A 23,850-nucleotide genomic window follows, 5' to 3' on the forward strand; every position below is an offset into this window, starting at 1 on the left:
TTATAAGAGAGGGCGAAGATAACAAATTTAGTATATGTACCTCGGTTAAATGACAATGTTTTTTCTGTAGTTTAAGTAACATATTAGGTCATCGTGAAAATGATTTGTTGTGTGTACGGTCTTTTAAACAAGTAAAAATGAAATCATAACATAATTCTTAGGTTTGGAGCAATTAAAAGAAACCAGACAAAAAATCTACACATTTTGTTGCAACAGGAACAAACTTATATAAACTGCTCATGGACATACTTCTGTCCTCACTGGTACACATATTTTTTTATCTTATTAAAGGTGTTAAAAGAAAAAAATTAACCTGTACAAATTAATAACGCGTGCATATAAAATGAATGTAAAAATGTGTTATGGAGAAGTAAATATTCACAGAAATAATATCATCCTGAAGAAAAAGCAACAGAGATGCATGTGATGTAAAACACTGTTATTGCACTCCTGAGATGGACCAGACCTTTAGTCACCTCTCAGATATCACCCAAGATGTTTCTCAAAGATCCTTAAATCATTTTACCAAACATTTCTTAAAGCCTGTAAACTGCAAACATTTCCAAGAGGAAACTTTAAAGGGACACTCCACTTTTTTTGAAAATATGCTTATTTTCCAGCTCCCCTTAAATATTTGAATTTTACGGTTTTGGAATCATTCAGCTGATCTCTGGGTCTGGCTGTACAACTTTTAGCATAGCTTAGCATAATCCATTGAATCTGATTAGAACATTAGCATCATGCTAAACAATAACAAAAGAGTTTGGATATTTTTCCTATTTAAAACTTGACTCTTCTGTCGTTACGTCGTGTAATAAGACTGACAGAAAATTAAAAGTTGCAATTTTCTAGGCAGATATGTCTAGGAAATATACTCTCATTCTGGCATAATAATCAAGGACTTTGCCACCGTAATATGGCTGCAGCAGGCGCAATGATATTACGCAGTGTCCGAAAATAGTCCCCTTGGTTACTTTCAGTAGCAGGGAGGGGACTATTTTCGGGCACTGCGTAAATCTAGGGCAGCTGGAAAATGAGCCTATTTTCAAAAAAATTGGAGTGTCCCTTTAACATGGTGGTAATTTGACTGAACAATTCAATGTAAACGGTGTATATTTCAAAAGTTTCTTTTATTGCAGTGTCATCATGAATCACAAAACATCTTATAAAATAAAATGGTAAGCATTAAACAGATTGCTAAAAAACATATAATAGGGCCGAATCATTTTTTTGTAAACTTTTATTTTGTGGTGAAAGTAATACACACTGCTAAGATCAATATATATATTGGTACATATCAGTGAGCAGGAGCTCTGCAGAACTGAAATAGTTGATTTTTCAATGATTACTCCTCAAAGCCAGTCTAACGCTTCTTGTCAGAGAAATATTAGCTAATGACATATAAAAAGCAAACAAGAATGACGTTTTCATCTCAAAAAAAAAAAAAAAAATCAACAAACTAAAAAAAATACAAAACTTTGGTCTATTTCCCTTCCGTGCTCCTGTCCACCTCTATTGGAAAAGGTGGCGGGAATCTTTTAGTTAATTTTTTGTCCGTTTACCCTCTTCTCAACCCAAAAGCTCTCCTTCATTGAAGAGCACAATAAAAGTATGTACTCTAAGAAACCCAGTGCTCACTTTTTCACAGAAGTTACACAGAAGGCCATTTTAAAAGACGCATGTCAGTTTATATCATCAGCTTTCTGCACAGTCCAACAAACTTTCGACGCCGAGAAAAAAACTGACTTTTTAAATACAGAGAAAAAGACTGAAAAAACTAAACAACGGTTTCGTAACACTGATGAAGCTGCATCTTCATCCTAATGAAGCACCAACAGACGTTCCCATTATAAACAGCTTGTTTTGTGATCTCACTGGCCTTATCCAAACCCAGACGTCCCAACCAAGACATCACTTCTCTGTGATTTCTCCATCATCAGTTCAAGAGCGGCCTAACTTGGGCTCGTGGGATTTAAGCGTTCCCACTGAATCCTTCACGGCATGGTAGATGATGTTTTTCACCTGTAAGCAATAACCATTTATATCAAATTAAATCAAAGTTGAAAGAAAAAAACCTAATAAAAAAAGTTAGGCAGACAACCTAAAGTAATACCTGTAACTTGTCCTCATGGTTTGTGTGAGTTGTGGACAAATGGCGAAACTCTTGCGTCAGTCTAAAACAGTGTTTCACGTGCTCGGGAGAAACAAAGTCCTCCGCAACCTTGATACAGCTGTACAGGTTGTGCACCTGAAAAACAAAGTTGAGGAAATGTTGTTTTTGTGTATGATTTTGAAACAAACTCAATTTGCATAACCTCAATCCTAACCTGATGTGGCGCTCCAGCTGGGATAAAAACAGCATCTCCCAAAAACTGAACAATGGACCATCCCTGGACCCCATAGTCTTCATACAGCCTGTGACGCAGAGCTTGGTCCAAGTACCAGCTCTGATCGTGAATAGGGTCATGGTCTGGTGGGTTCTCCTGACCTTGCTCCTCCCCAACCTGCGATTGGTCAGCAAAATAAACATTAAACTCGGTGGTAATCAATAAAGTTATCAATAGAAAAGGAACTGTCTTCCAACCTTTCGTAGGAGCTCACGGATTTTCTCTGCATCTTTAGCGGCATAGATGTGCCAGAGAGCTCCAGGTTTCTCCTTTATCTCATAGACTCTTCTCTTAGTCATATCATCAACATCACCTTCTTCTATGGTCTGCATCACCTCTGCAGTAATAACAACTAGGTCAGTACACACACAGCTACTAGAAGTTGTGTGAAGAATATGCATTGACAAAACTAGACCAAAACTTCTCCACATAACTTTCTTTAATATTGACAAAACGCACATAACTGGAACAGAAAAGTTGACAAATGCCAATATCATGTGTTTATAAAATATTGTAAAAAAGAAATGACAATATGAAGGTCCATCACCTAGACTGAGAAAAATGAAAAGAAAATTGAAATATTTCTTCCTAAAAAAAGCAATTAGGGCTGCGACGTGTTATATAATACTTCATCTTTCGAAGATGAAGATGACTTGGTCATCAAGAGGTTTTAATGAGAGACACAAAAATCTGAATTTTTTTAAAGGTGCCAAAGAATGCATTGAAATAATCTGTTAAATTGTTTTCTGATATCTACAACATAGAAGGTTTGTGGCTTTATTAAATGCAAAAATGATCCAGAGACGTTTTACATGTCCATTTACAACCCTAGGATCTGCCCTTAAAATGAAATGGTCTATTATTACCTTATTTGAAAGGGTCATGAATAATAATGTTGAGCTCTGCTCTGATTGGCTGTTTCTCAGAGCGGCTCATTTCAGTAGCTCTGTGCGTGTATAAACAGGCCTTATGTTTGAGCCTGTATCACACGAAGATAGAGATGTTGAAGAATAATCAATTGTTTGGAGATTGTTAATGGACGTTACTTAGTAAGTTTATGTTTTTTCAGTATGGACGTATAAAACGTAACTGTAATGTCAATAGTAGAAGTTCAGCCTAAACACCAGCATATAGCATTAACTCGGCAGTCACAAGTTTGTTTTTAGCATTGTAACAACATTATACTAAATTTAATGTGTAATTTAATGTTGTGGCATACATCTCGACTGTAATGTCACAGTCAGTGTTATGTTGAGATTGGTCGGTTATCTTTTGCATGCACGAGGTTTACACAAGGAGGAGAGCTCTCATTATTCATCTATGCCTAGGTAAATACAATTTTACATTCTACAGCACCTTTAATATTTAGCAGAATGTCAATGCAATGAATTTAAAACCACACACAGTGGTTCCTAGTGCCCATGTACGTCCACTGTTAAAGGACAAGTTCGGTATTTTACACTTAAAGCCCTGATTGTTTATAGTGAAATAGAACGGCTCTGACCGAAATCCCGACACATGATGCTGGCCCGAGAATTTTTGGGTGTTTCCTGCATCACCTCCCACCTCCACAATGAGAGCACAGGTGCACTGGAACAATCCCTCCTAAAATGCAGGCCGCTGGTAGGCAGTAACCACGCGTGTAACCACAGTAGCAGCGCGAACGTCAAAGAAGAAGAAGCTTTGCAAGTTAAGCCACAAACGGAGAAGAAACGGCAACTTGTTGTGTATAATTTGAGAAGACCAGCAATGATGGATGTAAATAAACATTGACTTTTGTTGCAGTTTGAGCTAAATCACTCTTCAACTTGGCCCATCTTTGTTTTCACTGTCGCAAACAGAAATACCTACGACGCAGTTTTTTTACCTGACGGGAGGGGTTCTGGTGGACCAATCACAGCACTTGCGGTCCGCGTAGAACTGACGCGCTGTTAAAAATTTTGCGAGGTGCGCGTCAGGCTATGCAGAGCTACGCACCGGTTACAGATAGTAGCTACTGCGTAGAACCTACGCCAACTATAAATCGCCCTTTACTCCGCGCGGGGAACTTTCTTTGTATTCTTGCAATTGGCAATGGTGGATTATCGCCACCAACTGGGCTGGAGTGTCTATTATTCAAGCTCTCAACGGAAGAATATACGGGTGTGAGGCGTTTGGAAAAATAGGTCCACAAGTTTACAGCGAATGCTAAAACACCTGTTGGAAAGAATCTCTTGCAGCGATTTTTGTGTGAGCATATCAGTGAACACCCCTGACCACTCGGTAAGTTTCACGTCTTTGTAAACGAAAGTTTAATGCATTTAAGGAAGGATTGTTCCCGTGCACCTACACACCCACTGCAGAGGTGGGAGGCGAAACAACAAACACCCGAAAACTCTCAGGGCAGCCGCACACGTCGAAATTTCAGCCAAAACTGCTCCACCTCATCAACAACAATCTGAAAACAGGGCTTTAAGTGTAAAATACCAAACCTGTCCCCCAAAAAGCAATTTGGACAATCTGCTAAATTGTTTATGTTGTGTTCCTAATAAGAAAGAAGAATGGCACTAGTAAAAAATAAGTGCAAGTACATTTTGGGTGAACTGTGCCTTGAATAAAACGTGAAAATGCCATTAAAGGCGGGGTGCGTGATCTCTTAAAGCCAATGTTGATATCTGAAATCACCTAAACAAACACACCCCTACCCCAATAGAATCTGGACCTTCTTTTTATAGACCCGTCCCACACATATACGCAAACCAGGCAATGATGTCAGTTAGTAGACACGCCCCTTACTGCTGATTGGCTAAAAGTGTGTTTTGGTAGTCGGCCCGACTCCCTTTTCCAAAGTGTTTTTCAAAAATCATGCACAATCAATACATAGTTTTTCCCTTTTAACAGCATAAAGGTCACATCAAGAGATTTATTTGTTGTTTGGTAATGATTATTTTAACATATACACAATGCCACAGTTTATTTAATACAAATGTAAATAGGGCTGCACGATTATGACAAAATGAATTATTACTACTTTCCCCTAACAGAATTTACATTCATAAACTTCCTCTGCATGTCAAATTATTTATGTTGGCTACACAATGAGAACTGATCATGAACTCATTGCATTTTTTACATTATTTAATATAGACAACACAACAATACTAGACTGCTCCCATGCGATTATAATAATTCAAATTGTCAGTTCAAATGGAAAGAGTTCCCTGAAGCACGCACAGTAACATATCTTTGACAAGCTGACAACATTCCCCATAAATCAGCTACTCGTTGTCTTCTCTTAGCTCAACAAGGCCTTGCACACATTTTTGTATTCATGGGGGAGGAGTTAATTCAAATGTTAGGGTTTGTGATGTCACAAACCCAGGAAGAACTTTATTGTAGTCCAAACAGACCATTTTGTTGTAGTTATAAATATGCGATTATCTAACTCTTCAGTGAACTTTGCAACTTTGCAGATCTTTTATGCTTAAAGGGATAGTTCAGCCAAAAATGAAATTACTCCATAATTTACACAACCTCAAGCAATCAGAGTTACGCATGTCCATCCTTTTCATACGAACACATATTCAGATATTTTTAAAAATGTCCTAGCTCTTCCAATCTTTATAAAAAATGAATAAGGGGTCCGCTCCTTTAAGTCCAAAGATTGTGCATCAGTCTTTCACAAAAGTAATTCACACACCTCTATGGGGATAAATAAAGGCCTTCTGCAGGTAATCAATGCGATTTGCAAGAGAAATATCCATATTTAAAACTTTACAAACGAAAATAACTAGCTTCTGATAATGCCACCATCTTGGACTCCTCTGCATTCAGGAGAGAGTATCAGTGTGGTGTACGCACTTTTCGTAGTTACGTATGATGACTATGGAGAGTTGCCTTGCTCCCCGTTCTGAAATGGATGGACATGTATCTCGGATGGCTTGAGGGTGAGTAAATCATGGGGTAATTTTCATTTTTGGCCACAAACATCAACAATGCACAGTAACTGAAGCTGAAAAAGTGGAAACAAATAATATGACCCCTTTAAAACACTGACGTGCCAATGCATTTAATCTCTTAACGGACTGTGACTGGTTACAATCCTTCACTGGTAAAGAATGAAGTGCATTGAAATGTTGATGTCATTTGTGCAGGCCTAAGTGTGCTAACTGTGACAGCTATAATCACAAACCCATTTATTCGATTAATTGTGCAGCCCTAAATGTAAGGTAGTAAGAGATGGGTTAAAGCAATGGGAGTAAAGACCAAGAAAGAAGAAAAGTTGGAGGTGCATGCCTGACAGGTGAGATAAATTAAAAAATACACAGACCTTTGAATCCAGCGTGGTCTGCTTCTGTGAATGAGAAATTATGCCACAATCAAAAGTAGTAAGACCCCAAGTGTAGAGGTTATTCAACAGGCCTTGACTGGATCCAGCCCAATGGCCTTCAAGCTACTGCGATGTTAAGACGTTTACTACAATTTGCAATTTAAAGCCAAGTAAATATAATATTTAGGCGGATACATCATCTACGGTACATTTAGAGAATAAATTCCAAGTTTAATTCAAGCAGACAAGGCTGTGATGGATACAGACTTATCAATATGTTGTACTGTTGTTAGTCTGAGTACAGCTTGAGAAAAATTTTACCATGGAAAGTGTTACTATTGAATGCGATGTACTTCTATCCCTCACAGCTTTGCTTTAAAGGAGCAGTATTTGATATTGACATCTAGAGGTTGAACTTGGTATAGCAGTCTAAAGTCAAAATATTGGAGCTTTTGCGCCTCATTCGCGCGTGAAGCTCACGCGAAAGGCGCGAATTGAGCGTTGTGCACGGTACGCGCGAATGGTGCTTTTGTGCATTTTGCGGTTCACGCAAATTTGCGGCTGACGCCAGAGTTGAAAAATTTGAACTTTGGCGGAATTTCGCGCCGTGTTAACCAATCAGAAGCCTGCCTGCTGCTGTGGTGGCAGCCCCGCCCGGAGTCACTCACTGAAGCAGTCACTCGGAGCTACATGACACAAGTTGTTATTTCTATAGAGGAGACAGGAATAAAAAGGACCTCGCTTGGAAGAGTGTCAGTAAGGACTTTGGGCAACCTGGTAAGTTGTAATACACACTTCACTTTTGAGTCACGTGACGTTTATCGACGTTTATTTTCCTCAGCATTAGACTAAATACTCAAATTGGTTGTCAGACACCTACATTATAGAACTGCACGATTCTGTATAAAATGAGAACCACAATTCTTTTGCTTAAAAAAAGGATCACGATTCTCAAGAACTTTTTTATTTTAAAGACTTACAACCCCTGAACATTAGGTTAAAGTTAATTTTTACATGTGTGCAGAATTCTGCTTCTGAAAGTTTCAGAGAAGTTTATATAATCTTTAAATTCAGTTAATGTTAACTGTAGATTGATTATGTATTTTATTTAAAGAACCTTAAAAATATACATTTTAAGTAGCCTAAATAAAAAAAAAAACGAATTCGTTTTGGTGCAGATTGCTGCCACATGGATTGACATTAACTTTATGGTAATGAGCTATGACACGGTTCGACGGCAACCAATCGGAAGGCGTAAACCTCCGCTTGAGAGGATTCCAGAGAATGCATTCCATCGTCAGAACACAGGGCAGCCAGTGCGTTTTTGGACGCTTTTATAATTTTGTATTTGGACGCAGCCAATGTTTCCTCCCTGTGCTGAAAACCCGTTCGAAAGGGATAAGATCCGGAATAAGATCCTCTTTTTGGTACTAAAACAACGTCAAGGACGTACCTGTGCATTGCTGTGCCTCACTCATTCTCTTTAGTTTCCGTTTCTTTATTTCTAACTTCTCGGCGAAAGCATCTGCTGTACAGGTGGAGCGAACACGAGCACATCTGGCTTGCGCAATAATAAATGAGATGTCATCGCGGCCGCTGTTAGTGAGAGCGAGAACTGCAGAGACTGCGTCTTTCCTCCTTAAAATTATAATTACCTAAATCGTAGAAAAGCTGGATTAAGATCGTTTGGGGGGGTCGAATCGAGATCACAATCTTTTAACGATTAATCATGCAGCTCTACTACATTAGCGCAACTGACAATGGAAAGCATTGATTTTTATCTGCTCATTTTTACGTTTGCAATGCATGGACTTTTTGGGAAGGATGGATCGCAGATCGTTTGATTGCTTTTATGGCTACAATATGCTGTGATTGTCACCAACTGGCAACCGAGCTGTTAAAATACACTAATGGGTAAACAGGAAGTAGGCGGGATCACAGAGACCAAAACAAAAACAAACATTTTGACAGAACATGCATTTCAAAGCATAATAACTGGTGTTTCAGAGAAACAGACGTGAACATGGCATGTTTCCTAAATATCTACAAACATATTATAGTACTTTAATTTTTTGATACAGTCATAAACCTACATACTGCTCCTTTAAATATGGTGTCTGCTTGAAGATCTATGAGTGTCATTGTGGCTCTTGTCAATTAGTTCTCAAGGCATGAGGCTTTTATAGACTATTTTGAACACTTATAATTGTAACAGTTAAGGGGTCTAAATACTTTTGCTAGGCACTCTGTTATATGCAACCAGCAGTGGACCCAAAGTATCCATATAGATTAGATTAACTAGTTGTAGGTCTATAAGAAGCTTTTGAGGCATGCTTGATAACATACAGACATTGGGAGAACAGTGTGGATTCTGAGTTTATCAAAGCTATAATAAAATGGTGAGGGTACAGGACCAAACAACAGGTCTAAGAGACCAGAAACTGATTTAAAATCACTGTGTAAATGAAACAAGTCCCTTTCATTAAACAATAATGTTTGGCTAATGTAAAGAAGCTCAGGGGATGCACTGACATTTCGGAAAATGCCATTATCAGTTTTCGGCCGAAAGAAATAAACAGATGAAAATATAAACCGAAAATCAGTGGCGTTCCACAGTTCCCATCAGTGCTCGGCACGCAGATTACACAGGGATACTCAAAAATGTGTGCAGCACTTCATTCGTCATAGATAGTTGCGGCCGGTGACTTATTTTTCGAGGGCGCACAACGCAAAGTGTTTATATACAAAAATATATATGTATCTCTGTCAAGGGTTTTTCTCCTCCTAGGAGTTTTCCAACAAGGTTTTTCTCCTAGGGGGGGTTCCATCCCCAGGAGAGTCAGCCAACATTGGCTTAACTTACTGTATACGTTACATTATTACTACGCTTGCTTGTACGGTTTATTCTTAGCCGCTGTATTCTACTTATATTATCGATTATTCTGTGTTTTCCCCTACATCCGTTCATGTAAAGCTGCTTTGAAACAATTATTTAATTAATTGTGAAAAGCGCTACATAAATAAAATTGAATTGAATTGAAAGCTCGTCAAAACATCAGAGAAGTCACCGGCTGCCACTGGTCGTAAAGGTGAACATGGTTTTACAGACAGTTTCAGTATCCAATAATTAAACACACCTGAACCTGCAAATCTTTAAGATGACCTGTGCAAGGGAACACTTGGCCGTAACGAACACTGAAGGCTAATACTTACCACTTTCTTGGTCATCATCACCCTCTGGGACGCCAACATACACCATGACATTGACTGCATCGGACACGTCAAGATGCAGGTTAGTGGTGCCAACCTTCCTGTCTTCTGTGGAAATCAGTCCTGAATGAAAAAAAAAAAAAAAAACAGTAAGTAACAGATCAACTGTCAGGAAATATCAATAAAAAATGAGTACTGACAGGACATCAAATCAAAAGGCCTTACCATATGCATTATACATTTTAGGTCCGAGATCCGGACGAACAAAGAAGTTTGGAAGACGAGATGCCAAGTTAAGGCGTCCATCTCTTTTTGTGTATTCCGGTAGAGGAAGGTTATCCATAAGATCATCAAATCTGCAGAGGACAGTACGCTGAAGTTTCACAAATGTCAAACACCTAAATGCTAAAGAATTTGAAAAGACTATTAAACTTACCGAGTAGGCATCATGTCTCTGAAATCTTCTCCAGGAGGCCAATCTTTAAGTTTCAGTACCATAGGCTGGCCATCTCCACCTTTCAATCGTTCTAAAAAAAATAAATAAAATCAACTGGTTATGGCACAAAAAAAAAAAAAACAACAGTATAGCATGCCAGCTTTCTTAAGGGGCAGTACTCACTGGAAATAACCTTGAAGCCATCCCAGAAGTCCCGGACCTTGACATCAGAGATGATGGCGCAGTTTCTACAGTTGACCAGGTCCACATCCTGGTCTCCAAACTCTTCACTAAAGCCTTCAGGATTCCACAACTCACTCTTAAGTTTCTTGTGTATGCCTGAGACCAGCACAGGCTAAACAAAAGAAAAACTTTCATTAGCCACGTCTCCACAGTCAGGCCTAAAGAGAGCAAGCTAAAGGAAATTAAACCAAAGTCCTTCCATTTAACAGCACCGCTCACCTGTCCTTGTTTCCAGCACTCTCTGAAGATCTTCCAGTTATTACCGTTGCTGGGGTCTTGCAGGCATAGCAGGCGTCCGTCACATAGCCACGTGTGGGAATTGTGTGGGTCTAAAACACTCAGACCCATCATCCCATCTCTGCGAAGAACGCTCCCCGACTCTCCGCCTTCTGTCGACCCTGTTGCACGCCGACCTTCTGCCTTCTTTGTCTCCACCACTGATGCAATGATGTGATCCAAGAAGTTCGGAAGCCCTCCCTTCATTTTATCAGCCTGCAAGGCAGCGACAGATTGATAAATTCTTGTTAATGCAGAAGGACTCAAAATTAAAAATATTTACTGTGAAGTAAAAACTCTTTACAATAAGGTTGTATTTTTGTTAAAGGACATGCCCACATTTTGGGAACTCAGCTTATTCACTGTATCCCCCAGAGTTAGATAAGTCCATACATACCTTTTTCATCTCCGTGCGTGCTGTAACTCTGTCTGACACAGCCCCCGCTAGCTTAGCTTAGCACAAAGACTGGAAGTGAATGGCTTCAGCTAGCATACTGCTCCCAATAAGTTACAAAATAACGCGGACATTTTCCTATTTATGTGTTGTGATTTGTATAGTCACATTGTGTATAAATAACAAGGTCATATGAGACACAGCCATCTTTTACCTGTAGTATACTGGGAACTATATTCTCAGAAGGCGAAGCACTGCTACTTGGGAGGAGCGATTTGCACAACTCTGACCGAACTCTCTGCTCCTCACCAGGGGCTTTTCGGGTGCCACAAGCAAATCACTCCACCCAAGTAGCAGTGCTCCGTCTTCGAATATAGTTCCCAGTATGTATACTGTTTAAAGATAGCTGTGTCTCATATCACCTTGTTATTTGTACATGGTGTGACTATACAAATCATAACACATAAATAGGAAAATGTTTGCGTTATTTTGTCACTTTTTTGGGAGCAGTTTGCTAGCTGGAGCTATTCACTTCCAGTCTTTGTGCTAAGCTAAGCTAGCGGAGGCTGTGTCAGACAGAGTTACAGCACGCACGGAGATGAAAAAGGTGTGTATGGACTTATCTAACTCATTATATACGGTGAATAACCTAAATTCCCAAAATGTGGGCCCGTTCCTTTAACATTAGTTATATTTTGGGGTTCTAGAATGCTTGATTCTGATTGGCCAATCACCTAAAAATAAAAATAAAGGCTCATCTTGACAGGTGCAGTTTAATACTAACAAAAAATTCACTATGCATAATTGACAAATACGAGAATGATTTACAAAACGATTAAACCAAATGCATGTTTGTCTTGGTTTGAACTTGAAGCCGTCGGGAAAGGGTTTTTCCTTGCAGAAGGTTTGCATTTCTTACAAATTAGCTAAAAAAAAATTATATATAAATAAATATATATTCAATATTGTGTGTCTATACATTTACTTCTGTGGCAAGTAGCTGTGAAATAAGCAGGATAATATACAGCCAGCCACCTGTTGTCACATAAATCCATTCAGTCCTGATTAAACATTATTTGAAGCGCTAGCTAACATAAACTAACAATGAGCAAAACTTCTACATCATTTGTTACATTAATATTTATGATTTGTTTTTTTTAAATCAAAGCCTATAACAGTTAAAATCATATTATAAAGCATTGCCGATGTAAAAAAGATGTATGCATGAAAGATGTCACATACACTTGCTGTGGAGAATACTGAAGGGAAAGGGACTCCACCCTCGGTGGGAACCTGTGGAAGTTTTCCAGGACTAGAGTTCAGCAGATCTCGGAGGCTAGTACCCTCTGCTTTCGGTTGGGAAGGGACAGAGCCCAGCAACAGACTATTGAAGAGCTTGGGGCTCGACCCCGAGGGTTTGGAGAGGGTGCTGAAGGAGTCCAGACCAAATGGAGCACGGGAGTCACGACCCATCATGGAGCGCAGAGACTCTGAGATAAGACAAGTGTTACTTCATTAAAGAGCATTATTAACATTGTTTAAGAGTTGGATTCCTCATGCTACACATAGGCAAAGTGTCAAAAATGCAGTTGGACATGTAGGGGGTATTTCTGTGCCGAATGCAGTTTTTTTTAACATGAGAGATTCATATGTAACAATCTTGCTTTATTACTTTTTATGAGCGATTTCAGAACAAAAAGTACAGTGGAAGTCCTTATATGGGCACTAATCCTGGAATAGCACACGCACACACCAACCAGGAGCTGACACAAAATTAACTTCACCAGTAAAGTGTGTTGTTGTTGTTTGTAAGTGAAATTTAAGCTTGTTCCACTTCCTATGTAAAAGTATGTCCCATCCGTTTACAACATAAAGGCTCTGAACTTGGTCTCACCTTTGGGCTCCTTTTGTGTGGCCAGGTCAGCCAACCAGTGAAGGGCTGAGGAATTGCCTCGGACATCTTTTGTGCCTGGTGTCTGGGCGGTAGTGGAAATAGTTGTGCTGTTGTTTGCAACACTAGTGCTTGATGTTGTGTCAGTGCTGCAGCCCTCTTCAACAGGTTCGGTTTTAACCACTACACCCGTCACAGACTCCCCATTGGGGCGGGTTGTGGCTGAAGTGGATGTGGCACCGTTTCCCGTACTGTGAGCTGCACCTGACTGAAAACGTAAAAGTAAAAAAAATTATAAAGTAAAGAGTAAAGTTAAAAGCGTTAAGAAAAAGTAGTAAAGCAATACGAAAATCTTAAAAGCGAACCGAACAAAATGTTCAATTTAAATCTCAATGTTTTTGACAAAGTATCATATGACTATAACTAGTTATAAAACACGCAAGTTTAAATTGCTGACATGCCGCCATACCGATTTGTAGTTCAGTAAATAAGCTCAAAATACTGATGATGCTCTCACACAAACATAACTGATTTAAATTATCTATTTAGATGCTATTTACTGCTTTGGAGCTTTAAAAAAAGAAGATAACATTAACATTACAGATTTTTTTAATAAAATGATTAATTTGTGTCTAACTGAAGAAAGTCATGTACATCTGTAATGGCATGAAAATAAGTAAACTCATAGAAAATGCTTATATTTGGTATAGTTCTGCTTTAAATCTAATGTTAGACAAAGCCGGCAACTTGCCTGTGAAAGGCCATTTGGAGCACTTGGCCGTACGAAAGGCTTGCTGTGTCGACTCGTGCAGGGGCAGTTAGCTTTGATACCCCACTTTCCTCTGGCTGCGTGTACCATGTCACCTATGCTGTATAAGGCTTAAGGAGAGGAAAACAAATGCACAATGTTTATGACCTTGTTGTTCCAGTAACTTTTCTCCATACATGTAATTTGTAATATAAATACGTTTCTTAACCTGTGCCAGGTATAATTTGAGTTGGCATGAGGTTCTGTGGTTCGTGAGGTTGGCCTTTCGCACATTTTAGCCATGAAAACACTTCTTCGTCAGGTTCATCACCTTCTGAAAGAGCAGAACTATTAATCAAACACATGTAATACAAGATACAAGCAGATACTAAACTAAATCAAAATGATAAGTTTGATAAAATCAATACGCTTATGGTAAAACCTTTATTTCTATGTCCTACCTTCAATTGGCCTGTTCTTGCGCAGCCGATAGCAGTCGAGGCAAACACCAAAACCGCACTTGCGACAGACCCAGTGGATGTTAAAGAGTGTTGTTTCACAAACGTCACACATTTCTCTTACACCCCTGACAGCTCGCTTCCATGCCACTTTTTCTGCAAGATCAAAAGTGTTTTTAGACTAAGACGGCTTAAATTTTTGCATTTAGGGGCTGCAACTGAAGCGCCCCCCTTAAAACATCAGGAACACGTGAGTATTTGTGGAACAAATCACTGCAGTTTTTGTGATATCAATGTCACCAATTAAAAATACTAAACATCATAATATTTCACAGAACAAAAACTATAAACATTTGTTGTAGATGCAATATTTAATTTTTTTAAGTCCCCCTGTAGTTAATAAATTCATCTTTGAGCATCAATATAGCATTCATAGTGAAGTTTTTTTTCCAATGATTATAATTGATTTAAGCCTAAAGAATAAATCCCTCATTTATAGTGCTTTTCCATTGGATAAGTACAGCCTGGAATGGCTTGGTACAGCTAAATTTGGGGGTTTGCCACAGTGTATCTAGTACGTGACTTTTTCTAGTACCACTTCGGCTGAAGTTTTAAGCAAGCGATACGTAAACGGGACGTGTAAACACTCCAGATTACTGACTGGTAGGGCTGTCACGATTATGAAATTTGGCTGACGAGTAATTTTCTAATAAATTGTGACCGTTATTACAATTAATTGCCTGTTTTAGTGTTTTGACGATTATGACGATTAATTGTCTGTTTTATCACACTGTTGTGATTATTTAAATGAAATATTTTGCAAGGTTTACCTGGCAGTAAACATTAATACACACACTTAAAAGTAATTATTTTACGAATATATATTTCAAAAACTGAAAATTCCTGTTAAGAAATAAACACAATAAAGTGTAATAAATAACTGAAAATAACATTGCAATCAAAATAAACTGAGTATACCAGAACAGGCCTTAAATAATAGTCAATCCTACTAAGGTCATATTAGTACTGGACCACATGTCTGTAGTGGTTCCAAAAAAATCAATTACTGCAGCTCCCCCTTGTGTTTTTTAGAGAGATGTGCAATCATTGTGGTGATCTGAAATCAATCGCGATGAAACGATAATTTAATCATTGTGACAGCCCTACTGACTGGTCAGAGAATCGTCACAACCAGGGTCATCGCTAAATGCAAGATTAGCTTTACACTTGTGCGCTATCAAACAAAATAAAGGGATTTGGTCACCTATGCTTTATTGTACGAGTTCCCAAACTCCCTTTTGGCGATGAAAAACATCCACATGCCAAAAAATCAAACACACTGTGTTGTGCATTTGCTTGCATCGCATTTTCTATGTCACGGCAGTAGATGCGTCATAACTATAATGATAAGTCTATAATCCCAGGCATTTCCGTGAGCCGAGCAGAGCCGCATGGTCGTACCACAGAATGAAAAAAGCACTTTTAATGTACATGTAACCATAAAACTGCAAATTAGTCCCAGTTACCACTCATTGCACCAGCTCGGACCATAGATAAATATGTACATAGATGCCTCATTTGGCAATTCAGCAAAATCAAGTCAGCAAAATCAATTTTAGAAAACTTATCAGAATCTTTAAGTATTATTTATTGTCAGCTCAGGTTATCTAATGTTAATGTATAGTACTTTATTGCATAGGGTTACTTAAATATGTTTAGTTAGTGCAGATGTAGTATGTTTAGTTAGGTGACATTTCAAGTCACCGATCATTTGCAGGTGGGGCAAAAAGTTAGTTTTAGGCCCTGTTTTACCACTTCACTCATTCACCAGTAAAAAGACAAAGACAAACATCAAAAACAAAATAGATACATTTTGCGAATTTATTGTCTTACGAATAATGTAATAATTAAAATAAATTAAAATAATTTTGGTTTTGCCATAATGGAAATACTTACGATGAGGCTCTACCATCATCATGGCCTCTTTTTCTGACATGACCAGCTGGCAAAACTGGTCACCTACGTTGGCCAAAATGTATTTGGAGGTGTCCAGGTCAAGTCCAATCGCTGTTGTAGAGGGAAGCCAAATCCCCATTGCCATGCTATCACTCTGCTGTGGACTTAGAAAGCCCTCTACACGAAGGACTCCCTTTTTAGTGAAAGCAAGTCTGTAAGGATGGAAGAGAAAGAAGAAGTGCGTCAATGTGATATTCCTGGACACAATGGAAAATAAACATTGTTGAAGTCATACTAGTTACTTACCTGCGAAAGTGGAAGAATCGGCAGGCCACATTGGGATCGTCATCATCCGAGTCCTGTTCACGGGACTTCCTGTAGCGCTCAAGGCGGCACTCACGGCATTTGTGCAGGTGGGGTGCCACATTAATGCAAGTGCCGTCCTGCAAAAAGGACTCGCCAGTCTGCTTCAAGCGCCGAACCTTACTCTGATCCTTCAACACTGACTGTCCCTCTAAATATAACAAACATGTAAAGAAGGCAAGATCAGATTCAAGTTCCAGACTCAATCCTAAATGATTAATATACAGAACTTCCGACTTTTTTGATACCTTTAAAAGGTTTGCTCCGCGGACGACTCTTAGGTGCAGCCTTGGTCTTTTTCTTCTCCTCAGCCGCTGAATGAACCCCAGTCTTTTGGCCTTGCGCCGGATTTTCCTCCGCTTCACTCAAGTCAGAGAGGTCACTGTTGCTACTGGACTCTGAGTCTTTTTTGGAGGACTGCCCGCGTTCTCCATGGGAAAACTTCTGTGATGTTTGGTCAAGGGTCGTGGGTACACCTTGATCTTCAGCACTGTCATGGGTTCCCTTGCTAACATCTGAACCCTCTTTGTTTGGTTTGGATGTCTGCTGGCCGTCCTGGGCCACCAATGTCATAGATGCAGGAGTGGTCATAGGAGGAGGAGTGGCAAACTGGGGAGTTAAGATTCCCTTAGGGGGTTCTGCCATAGTAAATAAATTTGATTTGGCGTCATTACCAGGAGGGTTTTGACTGGTGCTGCCTGATGGAGGAATAGCAGATGTGGAAGGGGCAGATGATGACAACGTGCTAAAAGGGCTGTGCGAAACAGCTCCGCCATAAGCAAGAAATGGGTTTGTCTCCTTTGAGGACTGCAAGAACAGGTTCTCATGAGATTCTGAACCCTTGTTGCCAGCAAGCACACCAAAACCTCTAACTGGGCTACTAGAACTATTAACATTTTTCATCCCACTATTGCCAGTGCCAATTCCACTGGTTCCCAAAGAGGATTTCAGGACCTCTGCAGAATTTGAAACCAGGCCACCACTTATGACTGTTGGAAACGTGGCTGGAAGTTTGCCATGTGCCTCACTCACCACTCCAAAAGACTTGTTCGCTAGAAGTCCATTGCCTGCTGGCTTGATATCAGGCGCTTTAGACGGCTCTTTCAGTGGTGCCAGGCCACTAGCAGGTGCCGAACCAAACAGTCCAACAGACGCAGAAGCCACAACTGACTTTTTAAAACCCTCAGAGGGAGCGTTTTGCTTGAACAGAGTGGGCGGTTCCTTGGCTAGACACTCAGACAGCGATGTGAAGGCTTTTGACTGACCTTGACTGACGTTCTGGTTCTGAGACATGAACTGGAAGAACAGGTTCTGTGAGGGATCCGAATCGTGTCTTGGGGGTTCTTTCGCAGGTGCGAAAGAAAATCCGAAAGGCTTGTCCTCCTGGGAAGAGCCATTTGTCTGTGCAGGGATATCTCCAAACACTCCCACGCTTGACTGTTTACCAAATCCTGCAGATAAGGTGGTCTTGTGTGTCTGAAATAAAAATAATCAAACCAAATCAATGTGTCACATTCACTTAACCGAACAATGGCACATTTATTATCGAGTTCATCATACCTGGCTCGCCTCTGGAGTTGTTCCCCACATAATAGGCTTCTGGGTTGCATCTACAGGACCAGAAAGAGTCACGCTCGAAGCATTGTCCTGGGAAGGTGACGAGATGGTCACAGGACCTGGAGACACCAGGGCAGCAGTTTTAGGATACCCCGAAAGAACACTGTCCTCCCTCTCGGGTGCTGGGAGAGTGGGGGACGATTTGGGGGCAGGAGCCCCGGGCACCAAGCTGGGCATTTGGCCCAAAGAAGGAAAAGTGTTTGAAAAAGGTGAAGGGGCAGGTTTCAAAGGAGGTGGTGTTGGAGTGGATGCAGGAAGCACGGTCGATACTGAAGATACTATCCTTTCTTGGCTTGGGACAGTGCCATTCTCCTTGACAAAGCCTGCAGTCCTTATGTGGTCCTGCTGAGAGGAATTGATGCTGTTAGAAGAACCTTGGCTTGGCAACGCTACTGGATTACAGGAGCTCGTCACCCTCCCACCTACTCCACCCCCTCCGTCTTTTCCCTCCACTACTCCCGCTCCCAGCGTCTCTACGCATGTTACCATAGCCTCCGCATCCTTGTTGGAACCATTCCCATTCTGGCTGTCTGAGGCGCCTTCCCCAGCTCCCTTGAAACGTTTGAGAGTCACATCTTCGTCTCCTTGTGATGCTGTTCGACGCCTACGACTGCCTTCACCTTTCCCACCATCACCCTCCTTTTTGCGGCGATCTTGGGTCTGAAAGAAATACGACCCTGTCTGTGAAATCGAGGCTAAAGTCTCAGCCTAATTATAAGGTAAGTTAGATTTTAATCTTTGACATGACTTTTGACAGAATGTTCTTTAACGGCAACAGTGTTTATCCTGAGGAACAATTACCATCCAAAAAGTACCCGATCAAAGGTTTGCATACCTCATCTAACTGCTCCACAGCAATCATCACATGAATAACCCTAGGATCGACCACCTGTGTCTCCTCACCCTGATAAAAACAAAATATCACGATTGACACATCATATCATATCATATCGCGAATGTAGTATAGTGCTTGGGTTTTACACAGACCTGGTCCATGGTTATCTCCATAATATGTGAAACTGGATCATGCTGAGATACAAATCCAAGGGACCAGGGCTCCTCAAACTCTGGCTGATAAACCTGCACCCTCCGCCCCTGTATGGTGTAAGATCCTTTCCAAGAAATAAAAGAAGCTCATATATTAGGACAGTGCATTTCTTTAAGGCTAGTAGGTTTACTTAAGTCATTGACTATTTATAGAGGGATATACTGACCTTTGCGAAGGATTTCCTGCAACTCAGAGTCACTGTGCCAGCTGCTGATGGCAGCATGAAGTGCTGGCTGCTCCTGTAGCAGAGCATGCCTCAAATCTTTATCAGCCTGGAAAACAAAAGATAACATGCCCTTAATTTAGACAGCTGCGGATTCTAATCTAACTGAGAAAGGATTTTGACAAAGCATCTTTGATAATCCTATGATGGGCACTGACCTCAAAAGTGTGCAGTGAATTCCCATTGGGGAGAAACACCAAAGTTCTTGTTCCAAAGAACTCCAGAGGAACCAGGGATCCCAAACCCAGACGATCAACCAAGGGTTTGAACATCTGAATATCAAGCCAAACAAAATAGACATTCAGGAAACAATGAATCAGTCGAAGAGAGTCACATAAGCATCAATAAACATACAAATATCACTTCCTATTTCTCATGGCCGTGTCATGTCAAAGGGAAAGTTCAAGTACACGGAAATAAGTAAATTATTTACTTTTCATATAAAAATCTTAACATATTACTTATTTTAAGTCATTTACTACAGCATTTATATCACATGCAATATCAAAATGCATTGGGAAATGCTTATTAGCTTTCCCATATGCATGTTTATTATAGGCTTCATTCCAAATCTATATGGTGCCATGACAAATTAATACATTTTACAGACCAGACAAATATTCACCACGAACAACATCACATCAAAAAATGTATTTACCCTTGCATATGAATTGCAATCTAAAAAAGGTGTGAATTCCTGTGTGTGATATACTGTGCTTCATTACAAATAAATACGTGAGTGTAAAAGTACCGTATGTGTGGTGTAAAACAGTTAAAGACATCAACAACCACCTTTTAGTAGTTTAATAAACTAGGAGTAGGCAACTGCCGGTTACCGGTTTCAAGGTATACCAAGGTTTTAAACAGCCAAGGTTCTGTGATATCACTTCGAAGGTATGAGCTGTGTTTGTACAAAATTCATTAAATCACTAAGTCATGTGATTGATTTGATGTTTACATTTAATATACATTACGAAAATAGTTTATATTTTTTGAAAGCATATTATAATATAAAGGCTTTATTTTTACCTGGCATTTGAAAATAACACATTTTAGTTTTGCAATGGCAATACCGCAACACCTTGAAACCGTGGGATTTTTGCTAAAGGTTATCATACCGCTAGAATCTTATACCGGCCCATGCCTAACTGGGAGTGGGCGATAAACCCAAAGTTACACCCCATGTTACGTTGCTGTGTGCGTGGTCACGAAAATTTAACATTTGTACACGTATTTAACCACCGCAGTTTAAAAAAAGTGACTTTAAGCCACTGAAACACAAGCAACAGCTAAATGCACGCAATGTTTCTATGTGAGAGATGCTGCTCACTGAGCTTAAGAGGATAGATAGATAGATAGATAGATAGATAGATAGATAGATAGATAGATAGATAGATAGATAGATAGATAGATAGATAGATAGATAGATAGATAGATAGATAGATAGATAGATAGATAGATAGATAGATAGATAGATAGATAGATAGATAGATACTGACTGTTTATCTTCAGTGAGCTTGAGTTTTGCTTGTTTTTTTTGTCTACTTTTTTATGCTTGTATAAGTAATTTTGTGAGAATTATGAAACTTCTATGGCATTAAAGATTTTAATAACACAAAAACCTCATTAAAAGACTTGTGATACATTATCATGACATAAAATGAATCCTATCGTGATATATGATTTTGGTCATATCATCATCATCATTATTATTCGGATGCGAACAAAGCGGGTTTGGTAATTTCGCCCACCCCTACAGTGGCCTTACATTTAGAGTATCACTAAAATAGACAGTGATATAGATTTCAGACCTCATGCAATATTTTGATAAACATAACTTCACATCCAAGACACCAATTTAGTGCACATCGGATTATTGCATCTGAACTCACCAAAGCCGGCCATTGTGTATGAGCCGCTGCTCCTCCAGCAGCAGCAGCAGGAGCAGCGAGTGAAGCGTCACTGCGGTTTGCCCAGACAATGGAATTCTCCATCAGAACAGCTCGTACCTCATCCCCATACACCTGCACCCAAGAGCGCCTCCTCCATGGGCACTCCTCAAACTCCACAAACACCTGCAACAAAGAAGAAACAAAAGGCAACTTTGCGTTAGACTGCAAGAAAACATTTGGAAGTTCTTATGTAAATCAAGGAGGACCTTTTATGTAAGGAATAACTGACGACGGGCCGTTGAATTATAAGAAAATAATGCACACACAAGGTGACAATGCGTCACACCGTGAGTGTGCATTATTTTCTTTTAATTCAATTTCTATATTCCTCTTATAGCACGGTCACCACATACATTGCTCTGGTGCCTATTTTTAAGATATTTGTCAGGTTATGTCTGCCGTTAACAGAAAAATAATCAACACCCATGGATCATTTCTCAGCCAATCAGAATAAAGCATTGAACAGACCTGTGGTATAATTAATGACAATCAACATCTGTCACACAATATGGTGTGTACTACTTTATTGTCAATTTAAATATCACATTTCTGTGTTATTCAAGATCTATAGATTAAAACACCTTTTAAAAATTTTGTGAAGAATAATAGAATTAGAAAAGCTAACATTTCAACACTAGTAATAACATTTCTTGATGCTTTATGTATACTCATAAATAAGTACTTTACCAATTTGCATGACAGCTTTTTGATAAAAAGAAATAAGCAATTTATATATTACTGTTTAATTACACTATTCCCATAAATAATCTGGCATATTTGATTAATCTATTTATTTGATGTATGTATATTAGCACAGGTTACATCATTATCTCCTCAAATGATTTACGCTTTCATTGTGTTTGGGCCGTGTAATGCATCTACAAACGTGCTTAAACATAACGAATTGCCTAACTAAATAACATTTTGACCAAATGCCCAAAATGTACCACATCTAATGATACATGTGATGAACTACACTGAAGTCAGTGTAGGCATGAAGCTTGATAGGTACGAGTTCTCTTTTGTAGCTAGCTAACGTTATTTAGCTAACGAAGTTAGCATCCACCAACACATTTGCTATCTATTTAAACGTCTATTATTGAATGCAGCCACGACAAAACCCCATAAGTTGTCGTTTAAATGTATTAAACAGCTTAATACATCCGTGTTTATGGTGTTGTGTTTGGTTCGTTTGACGGTCTGTTGTTGTTGTTGTGGTATCGGTCTCACCTCCACCCCAGGGCTCGCCAGCCCGATCACACTGACCGCCCGTACGGTGCCGCGGATCCAAGCTGCCCGCTCCACCTCACTGCCCGACGCTGCTACCGTCGCTGCTCCTGCTGCTGCAGCCGCGGAGCCGTCTTCATTGAACAGCAGCAGCAGGCGCTTCCCGATCAAACCAAGCGAGTCGCCCATATTACAACCACCATGAAGAGAGCGACTTTGCTCGGCTAAAATCCGCGATCAGTACCGTCCGCGCTGAATTAACGGTTTGCTTTAGTCACATATGACCGACTGCGCCCTCCGCATGTGGGATTTGCATCGGCAAACAAACTAAATCAAAAGTTTGATCGGGGATGTGAGGTGTTATTGTTCGATATGAAGCACCTTTTCTTCATCCGCCATTTAGCTGTGCAATAATCAAACGCACCCCTCGTACTACTGCGGGACTGCGCTTCACTACTGCCCGAGAAACAGAGCAGCGCCCCCCGCTGGACACTGTATGATTCTCCCGCAGTGAATGCAGGGTCTGGAGGTCCGTCTGACAGTGAGGTGGATACATTATTTTATGGTTTTCTCGAGTCAGCTGTGCTCAAAACCCAGTGAAAATAAATAGAAAATAAAATTAACATTAAAATGTTTATTTTTTTCGCTCTTAGACTCATGGGGGTCAAAAAAGTGTCATGCAAGTTACATGCATGGGTTTTCTGACAACCCATACTGATAATTTGAATTGTTGTCTATTCTTCAAATACAATATTTACTCCTAAATCAAATTATCAGTATGGATTGTCAGAATACCCATGCAAATGTAACTGTTTCCACACTTTTCCAAGTAAAGTCAATTCATTGAATTTTCAAAGCATATGCAAATACAATTAGTTGATTTTACTTGGAAAAGTGTGGAAACAGATTCCCTTAAAACCTTTAAGTAGAGCAGTCCATTCATTTTGGTTGGCAAAACGAAAACAGGCAGCTGCAAAGGCCACTGAATCCATCTACCGGCATGTTGTTTAATTATTTTGTCACCAGATGGCAGAATTCTACCCCAATGCATGATACATTGTAGATCCAAAAATACAAAGATTTTACTAGGGATCAGTGTTATTTTCAGATAA

The 23,850-nt window shown here is 39.7% G+C and overlaps 1 protein-coding gene across 5 annotated transcripts; it reads right to left on the minus strand.

The window, feature by feature from the left end:
• Nucleotides 1–1,111: 1,111 nt before the first annotated feature.
• On the minus strand, nucleotides 1,112–23,205 carry kdm3b (lysine (K)-specific demethylase 3B). 5 transcript variants are annotated; one of them, XM_073854111.1, is made up of 26 exons: nucleotides 22,742–23,204; nucleotides 21,452–21,634; nucleotides 19,718–19,831; nucleotides 19,503–19,608; nucleotides 19,276–19,400; nucleotides 19,124–19,192; nucleotides 18,775–18,948; nucleotides 18,232–18,630; nucleotides 16,920–18,147; nucleotides 16,615–16,822; nucleotides 16,309–16,520; nucleotides 14,356–14,508; nucleotides 14,124–14,228; nucleotides 13,898–14,025; nucleotides 13,150–13,414; nucleotides 12,498–12,745; nucleotides 10,805–11,077; nucleotides 10,526–10,697; nucleotides 10,343–10,433; nucleotides 10,132–10,262; nucleotides 9,910–10,029; nucleotides 6,697–6,720; nucleotides 2,585–2,724; nucleotides 2,328–2,504; nucleotides 2,114–2,248; nucleotides 1,112–2,022 (listed from the first exon to the last, which is right to left on the minus strand). In XM_073854111.1, the coding sequence occupies exons 1-26, from the start codon at nucleotides 22,925–22,927 to the stop codon at nucleotides 1,942–1,944; spliced, it is 5,247 nt and encodes a 1,748-aa protein (XP_073710212.1). In that variant the 5' UTR covers nucleotides 22,928–23,204; the 3' UTR covers nucleotides 1,112–1,941. The 5 variants fall into 5 exon arrangements, with proteins under 5 accessions (XP_073710212.1, XP_073710211.1, XP_073710209.1 ...); XM_073854110.1 differs by having other exon boundaries at nucleotides 18,232–18,633; XM_073854108.1 differs by having other exon boundaries at nucleotides 18,241–18,948; nucleotides 22,742–23,205.
• Between the last annotated feature and the right edge of the window lie 645 nt (nucleotides 23,206–23,850).

This window comes from Misgurnus anguillicaudatus, chromosome 16 (genome assembly GCF_027580225.2).
Source record: "Misgurnus anguillicaudatus chromosome 16, ASM2758022v2, whole genome shotgun sequence".
In the NCBI taxonomy this organism is placed as follows: Eukaryota; Metazoa; Chordata; class Actinopteri; order Cypriniformes; family Cobitidae; genus Misgurnus; species Misgurnus anguillicaudatus.